Raw genomic sequence first — 8,465 nt, 5'->3', positions numbered from 1 at the left:
GAAGTGAAACAGAAGGTCTCATGTTACTCCTTAGCCTGGAAGAATCAGAGGGCAATTCACTGTGATACTGCTGTACCTTCACCATATTGATAATATACAGTACACGTGGTTCTGCAATACTGTCTGTCAGCTGCATTACATATGTGTATGTTGTATCTAGAAAAATAGAGGAAGACAGTCTCTAAGATGACAGAGTAATTCCACAAAAAGCTGAAAGCAGTCCTACTGTATTTATTCAATTAAATTACATTGTTTCAGTTTTACAGAGTTTTGCAAACTGAAGGGATCAAAGTCCAGGGAAAGCTAATTATGCAGCTGTTGGTGTGACTGAATGATATAACTGATAGCAGAAACATTGTTTTTTATAATGACATTGACAAAATGTAATAATGTGTCATGTTAGGTACTGTATGTCATAACTAATATTCATCCACTTAATAAGACAAAGGGATCAAATCAATGTGTCCCTTTTTGTGCAACAATTAATGAATATTTTCATTATTGGTTTAATCTGCTGCTTCTCAATTAGTCAATTAATATTGTGAAAAAATCCTATTATGATTTCCCATGACTCAAGATGATGTATTCAAATGTCTTGTTTTGTCTGAGTATCAGTCCAAAACCTAAAGGAAAAAGATATTCGGTTTAGAACACTAAATTGTCATATTTAAAGAGCAACTTACTCTTTTAGTTTCCAAATTTGCTTGGAATCATTAATTTAATCAACTTCATTGTGTAAAACAATGATATGATACATTAAGATCATACGGCACAATATAATTCCACTGAATGTCCTCTCAAGAGTACAGACATCACATCCTTTATTAATTTTCACAGTAGCCTCTCACATCATGATGATGCTGAACTCACTAGACTGAGGACATTTATACATGTGTCTAATAAGTCTTTATATCACTGACAACCTTTTTTTGTTGATTCTTGGATTAAATGTGACCAACCAGTCCAGTGATCTCTCATTGTGAATGAGAGCACACTGTCCCCAGTACTTAGTACTTGTTTGTGCTGATGATCCTGAGACCTGAAGTTGGTTTGAGATTGGCTACAGTAAACGACATTCCTGACTTCTGTAATTTTATTATGCAGATCTGTACTAAGCTCTTATAGACATTCCCATTGTTCTGTTTCTGTCTCTGTAATGCATGAAGTCAAACACGCTCTAATTATACAGACACACAGGTCATATTTAAAATATAGTCAATAGTCAAGTTATTAAAAGAAATGCAACAAATGTTGACAAACATATTTTGCAGATATAATCACAATCAAATAAAACCAGTCATAATGATGTGCATAGTGTACAGTAAAGAAAAGAGTACTTTATATTACTGTGTGCATATGTTTGACCCATCAGATTTTGTCATATTGTCAGAAGACCCACAAAAAAACAGAATAAAGTCAAATCAAATTTATTTGTTTTGTTATGTAACAGAAGCACATTTTTCAATCATTCTGTCACTCACAAGAGGCCTGACAAGTTTGTGTAAACGTTTGACTGCAACTGTATTGAGGATATTTAAATTCTAAAATATGATAACCGTGATAAAGAATACATTATACTGTAATACTGACATACTGCTCAGTCTTAATGTGAACTACCAGTGAACTAGAGTACATATGTCAGGAATTCTGGATTCAGATTCAACCGTTTTTCTTGACTTTTGCTGTAGTATTACAATATCTTCCACACACTATATCCATGTTTGATAAGTAGCATTGGTTTTTCTCATCTATAACTTTGTCTCATGTAACTGAATATATTCGGTTTTGTGGACTGTTGGTCAGGCAAAACAAACTACCCTGGGCATTACAAAATTGTGGTGGCATTTTCTGACATTTTAAAAACCAAATAGGGCTGGGCAATTCATCGAAAAATAATCGAAACCGACATTTAGAAACTTAATCTTTCTCATGTCAATTAATTGTGTTCACTGTTGCCATGACAGTAAAGGTTGCATATCTTTAAGGAATTTGAAAACTTGTCTCCAGTGATCATTTTAACCCAAACCATGATCTTTTCATAGTTCTAAACAACTAAACTAGACATTAACCACAGCGTCACACCTTAAAACATCATTATTTTCACTCCCTAAAGATACGCATGTGGGAAAATATCACAAAATATCGCGTGAGGGCAGCAGAGTAAAATACAAAACAAAAGAAACTGGGAAAATACGTAATTGTTCATCAAGGGTGGAGATAATCGTTCATTAATCATAATCGAGGTTAAAAGTTCAATTAATTGTGATCTTGTTGCAGCCCTGCTGTCACAAATACTGCTTCACTACATATCGCAAGAACAACTATTTTTTATGTTTGTATGTTAATTTAAGCAACCCTCAGCATCTCATAAATAGTGCCCTACACCATATAATGTTTACATAACTCATTACCACAGTGATACTGTATGCCAGATGGCATCTTAGGGCACACAACTCATCAAACTTTAAAGCCCATGCTGTAGATCAAGGAGGCAGATGATTGCTTCATCTGTCTTATTCATTCTAATTGGTATGAATAACCTTGTGCGACAGGTGAAGTTAGTGCTACATACCACTAGAGTTGTTCCGATTCCGATACCAGTATCCGATACTGCCGAGTCCAGGCACCAATCCGATACCACGTAATTTATTAGAAATAGGAATCCATTTACTGGTTAGCTCTGTTAGCTCTGACACACTTCTTCTTCGCTGCTCTTAAAACAGTTGCGCTGTGCTGCCATCGGCAGCTGCTGTTGTAGATGGGCGAAGAACTGATCACCTGACGCCTGTAACAAGGAGCTAACGTTAGTGCATCATGTCAGTGGTTTGGCAGTACTTCACAGTGGATTTAGTTAAGTTGCTGTTGCACAACTGTTTTATACCATTCTATTTAAAAATAAATGGCTTCCATTTGCTGTATTCATTCATGTTTTACAAAGGGTTTAACCTGAGCCAGGCCTTACCACAATGATAATCATATCACAGTCATGCAGGCGTAGTATTTTTTTAACACATTGGTATTTGTACTCGGTATCGGCCGATACGCACAGCACAAGTATCGGAATCGGTATTGGGAGGGAAAAAATGGTATCGGAACATCTCTACATACCACAGTGTGGTGGTATGTAGAACATTTTTCCAGCACCTTCAGTCCAAATGGAGCATTTAATAAACACCACAGTACAACTTCAGCATTGTTGCTGAGCAGGTGTTAACCAGATGTGGATCTTGTATGGCCACCATGTACTGTTCTTCAACTGGATAATGGTTATTATGTGAATATGTTTCCAAACTCTCACCACAGTGAGTATATTTCAGATGAGGTATATGTATGTTTTATAGCAACACTGTTATTAAAATGTAGGTTGGGACTCAAAAACACATTTCAGTTACTCATAATTATGTTTATATTTTGTTCAACTATTTTCTCATTTATCCTTTTTTAAGGGAGAAATACTGGATAGTTTACTCATCAAACCTAAACAAATTATTGAAATGGAACCATCTCAGATTTAAAAAATGACTCTTTTAGAGCTGCAATTACTAGCTGACTAATCAATTTGTCAATGGACAGAAAATGAACAGCCAACTTTTTTAATAAACAATTGTTTTCAGGGTTTTTTTAAGTAAAACGTGGTTTATGGACTTTAAAATGTCAGGAATAGGTGAAAAATATTGATCGCGGTTTCTCAAAGTCCAAGATGACATCCTCCAAAGTTGTTTTGTCTTCAACCAACAGTCCACAACCCAAAGATATTTAGTTTACTGTCAGGGCTAAAGAAACCAGAAAATATTCACATTCAACAGGCTGGAGCTAGAGACTTTCATTTTTTCTTAGATATGATTCAAAATGTTTAATTGATTATCAGAATGTTAAAAAAATTCTAAGCTTCACAAAGTATGATTTTTTACAGGACTGTTGGATTGGGTTATATTGTACAGATGTTAATGTTATTATATCTGCACCCTGTAAAGTACTATACATTTCATAACTTATATGTGAGTAACATGTTGGCATCAATTCCAATTTTTCTGCCAAATACCATTGCCATTACCATTTTTGTATCACTTCATTCTTGAATTGTGAGTCATTCCTCTCAATGATACCGTCACTCAGGTTCATTTTTTTCATGTTAAGACTTGTAAGGTCCCACCACTGGACTAGTTGTTTTCTTATAACCTGTTTCCTCACCACTCCTGGGTGTTTTTCTCATAACCTGTTTTTCAGCTCTCTCACTTTTGTTTGTTCAGAAAAGTAGCCATCTTAGCACTTGAATGCAAAAAGAAATATACAGCAACATTAGAAACATGAACATTATATTAACAGAACATTCAACTTTAACATTATTAATTATGAATTTCAGACTTTGGGCCATATAAGTAAACATAGATGCAGATGGCCGTCATGGTCACATGATTGTTCTTACATGTGAAATATGAGGCTATTAATCCACTTTCATCTCTGCCTAACCTGCCACAAGGTTCCATTGAAGCGTTAGCTGGTGTTTTCTGTATTTATTGGGTGTATTAAACCAAAAGGATGTGTGGTGAAATAATAGTAAAAACAGCTTATTTGGTTTTTCTTTACATGTACCTGCAGTTTGACCTGTTGTGACAGTTAAGAACTTCCTCAGCTATAGTATGCTTTAGTTATAATACGTATTAAACATCCATCCATCCATCCATCCATCCATCCATCCATCTTCTACTGCTTATCCGGGGTCGGGTCGCGGGGGCAGCAGCCTAAGCAGGGAAGCCCAGACTTCCCTCTCCCCAGCCACTTCGTCCAGCCCTTCCCGGGGGATCCCGAGGCGTTCCCAGGCCAGCCGAGAGACATAGTCTCTCCATCGTGTGCTGGGTCTTCCCAAAAGCTCATGACTATAGGTGAGGGCAGGAACGATGTTCGACTGGTAAATTGGGAGCCTTGCCTTTTGGCTCAACTCCCTCTTCACCATGACAGATCTGTGCAGAGTCCGCATTACTGCAGACACCGCACCAATCCGCCTGTCGATCTCCCCCTCCATCCTTCCCTCACTCATGAACAAGACCCCGTGGTACTTTAACTCCTCCACTTGGGGCAGGATCTCATCCCCGACACGGAGAGTGCATTCCACCCTTTTCCGGCTGAGAACCATGGACAGGACCACATCATCTGCAAAAAGCAGTGACCCAATCCTAAAACGTATAAAACAAAAACATTTTTTTCAAAGAGGAGGAAACATGCTCCCTGTTCACCAAAAGAGTTGCCATAGCAACCAGTAAAGTGTAGCAGTTGTGCTTAAGAGCAGCACAGCATGACTGCAATACATCTTCATCCAAGCACATTACTCGAATCATTTTAGATTACACAATGGCAGCTTTCCAGTTAGAATTTGTTTTTGTCTACTTAGCCCCTTTCTCCTCTTGCAGTTTGTCCTGCAGGGATGTGTTCCAGTCAAGGTATGTGCGGCAGCAATAGCCGCTCTCCCAACAGATCCTCCAGATCAGAGGGCAGCGGTTCAGGAGCCCACTATGCCCTGTGTGCCCTGGGGGTTGGACTCATTGCCTTGGGTATTGTCATGATCGTGTGGACTGTGATACCTGTGGAAGGAGAGGACTCAGGCAACCCACCTGCTCCATCAGGCAACACTACCACAGACAGCAATAATGAAAGTAATGAGAATGCCGAGGACCAAAGCAAGTCCTCATCAGTGGCTATGGTGCTAGTTGGAGCTGGGGCAATCATGTTGCTTTTGTCTATCTGCCTCGGGTTGAGAAGCAAGAAGAGAGCTCGTGAGATGAGAAACCAGCCAGTACCAACAGGAGGCGCCCTCATGGATCATGTGGCAGGAGAGCCGGCCGGGCAGTGAGTGATGACTTGCTTTTGTTTTCATACACTGATTTCTCTTTCTCATTGATCAAGCTAAACTAGTAAGTCCGCCTTATCAGACCATATTCAATACATTTTTTGGGGAAAACATCATCTAAGATTCAAACACTGGTAGTCGTACTTCACAGATTAAAAAAAAATAGATACATCATATATTTCATTTAATGTTATGTACCATTATCAATAAAGTATCAAACACATTCATTTTAGGGGTGCCCTTATCTGACTTGTCAATTACTGATCTTATTAAATAAACCTTGTATCAGCCAGACTGATCCACATTCAACACAGTTTCTTCATTATATGTATTTTTATTCAAGTTACATTCATTCAGTCAAGATGTTCACTGACTCAAGATTTCATGCAACAGCAATCCCTCTTCTTCTCTGTCTCAGTTAGTTTCCTGTAGTTAGGATAGGATAGTTTCCTATGTTTAAATTGTTATATGTATTTATTTTGTGCCTGGGCCCCTCTTAAAAAGCTTGTTAAACTTCACAGGGTGTCCTATTTCACACAAAAATTAATATGTTGTACATGGTTTTAATTGAGGTGTGAATAAAGAAATGATAAATGATAATGATGATGAGGTAGAGGTCCTGAGATAATATGTAGTGCTTTCTCACTGAGGGTCACCTCATGCATCTTTTTCCAGAGCTTCAAATCCATCTGCATACAACGTGCCGAGCTACGAGGAGGTCGTTGGCAGTGGCGAATACCCAGTCCGTCAGAGCAATCTACGCCAAAGCACCTCCCAGCTGCCATCTTACGAGGACATCATAGCTGCTGTGGAAAATGAGGGAAACGAGCCCACTAACAACCCCACTGAGGACACCCCTCTTAATGATTCCACACCGGCTCCCACCTCGCCTGCCGCTACTGCTGCTGAGCCTCAAGCCGACCATGCTGCCCTCGCATCAAACCCCAGCCTGCCCACCCGTAGCAGCAGCCGGGCCAGCCGTTTACTGCGGCCCCTGCGGGTGAGAAGGATCAAGTCAGACAAACTGCACCTAAAGGACTTCCGCCTCCAAATCCGTAGCCCCACACAGAATCCGGTGAACATTGAGCCCATCACTCCGCCACCGCAGTATGACAATAAGATGCCTGAATTAGGGTAGAGCCTCTCCCTTATGTAATTTTGCCTGTTCCTGATGATTAAAAATATCCCTGGATTAAACGAACTAATGATAGCATTTCTGAAAACCCGTTTCCAAGAATGGCGTTAAGTAGGTTAAATGTTGCTGGGAGCAGCCTGATGGAGGCCGTGCAGACACACCCCTGAAATTAGAAAATTTCAAGTGAATTTCACGCCCTTTTTTATCAGTGAAGATTGTGATTGGCATATTTATTCTGTTAGAATGAAAAGGATCGGCTGTTCTTGACAATCATTTTCGCAAGTCATGTCAAACAAAGGACATGGTTTCAGTTATATTTAATAACTGGTTGTAACGTGTGCAGTTATGGACACCCACCTTATGTTTTTCACCTTACCAAAAATGATCATTATTGCTTTGTATTTTCATTCAGATTAGTTATGAATTGTAGCTATTTTGAAGTTGTGTGTGGTGATTCAAGGGGGAAAAGGGAAACCAATTGCCTTTTTATTTTTTAAGTGGTATTATCCTAAGCATTAGATGTACAACTTTTTTGTGATTTGTATGACTTTGAAAAAATGCACTGAGGCCAAAGATTTATGAATTATTTGCTGTTAGTTAGCTTTTAAATCCCTTTGTCTTAAACAAACTGGTTCAAATTATCTTTTTGACCCAGATATTTACAGAAGAAAAATGCCATCTATAATCTCAATAGGTGAGGTTGAAAAAACAAAACACTAAGGACCTGTTGGATATTATGCTAAAGAGATGACATTGAATGAAATATGAACTTCCTCTTACTATCTTTACATGTTTAAATCATTTAAGATATGTTGTAATATTTGTGGTGAATAAATGTTTTTTCTGTTTCATTTAGGATCATGACAAGATGCCATATTTTCTGTTTTGTTGAAACTTTTACTCCTCCAACATCATCTTGCCAGGATTGGTAATAACAAGTAGATCTACAGTGCTTAATACAAACTAAACCAAAAGAAAATGTGTTTTATTGACACATTTTCTAATATGTTCTCTTAATTACATACTGTAAGTTTGATAGAGCTGTATTTATTTGAGAAAGATGAATATATTATATTTTTATGTTTGGTTAATAAAATATGACTGTAGATATATGTTTGTTTCTGCATTGAATCACTACGACAAATTATCTCTAGTGAGTTTCCACTTTTGCATTAATGTACATGCATCTCAGCACTTGTTGGTTAATATTTAGCGCCCTCCAGTGGTTCAAAAGGGTAAAAGGCTATATTGTAGTTTCCTTGGTTTCCTGTTACTAAGTCAAAACTGAACAAAGTTCTTTCCTAAGAATAAAAAACGCCTATTATTATAAAAGTGCATGTTTAAAATTATAAGAGTTAGGAGTGGGCTTATCAATGTGTGGATGAACTTTAATTTTTAATTCATTTCTGATCATGTTACTTAAAATAATTATTTGATTTAATGAACTTAAACTAATGATAGTTGAGGTTTGGTCCACAGCAAATA

At 37.9% G+C, this 8,465-nt stretch overlaps 1 protein-coding gene across 1 annotated transcript; it reads left to right on the top strand.

Annotated features, from left to right (window-relative positions):
• Nucleotides 1–5,422: 5,422 nt before the first annotated feature.
• Nucleotides 5,423–6,983, top strand: tmem51b (transmembrane protein 51b). Its single transcript, XM_053315545.1, has 2 exons — nt 5,423–5,844; nt 6,521–6,983. The coding sequence occupies exons 1-2, from the start codon at nt 5,423–5,425 to the stop codon at nt 6,981–6,983; spliced, it is 885 nt and encodes a 294-aa protein (XP_053171520.1).
• The last annotated feature ends 1,482 nt before the right edge of the window (nt 6,984–8,465 follow it).

Source organism: Scomber japonicus, chromosome 3, assembly GCF_027409825.1.
Source record: "Scomber japonicus isolate fScoJap1 chromosome 3, fScoJap1.pri, whole genome shotgun sequence".
NCBI classification, from domain to species: Eukaryota; Metazoa; Chordata; class Actinopteri; order Scombriformes; family Scombridae; genus Scomber; species Scomber japonicus.
This window is presented reverse-complemented; position numbering and strand designations above follow the sequence as displayed.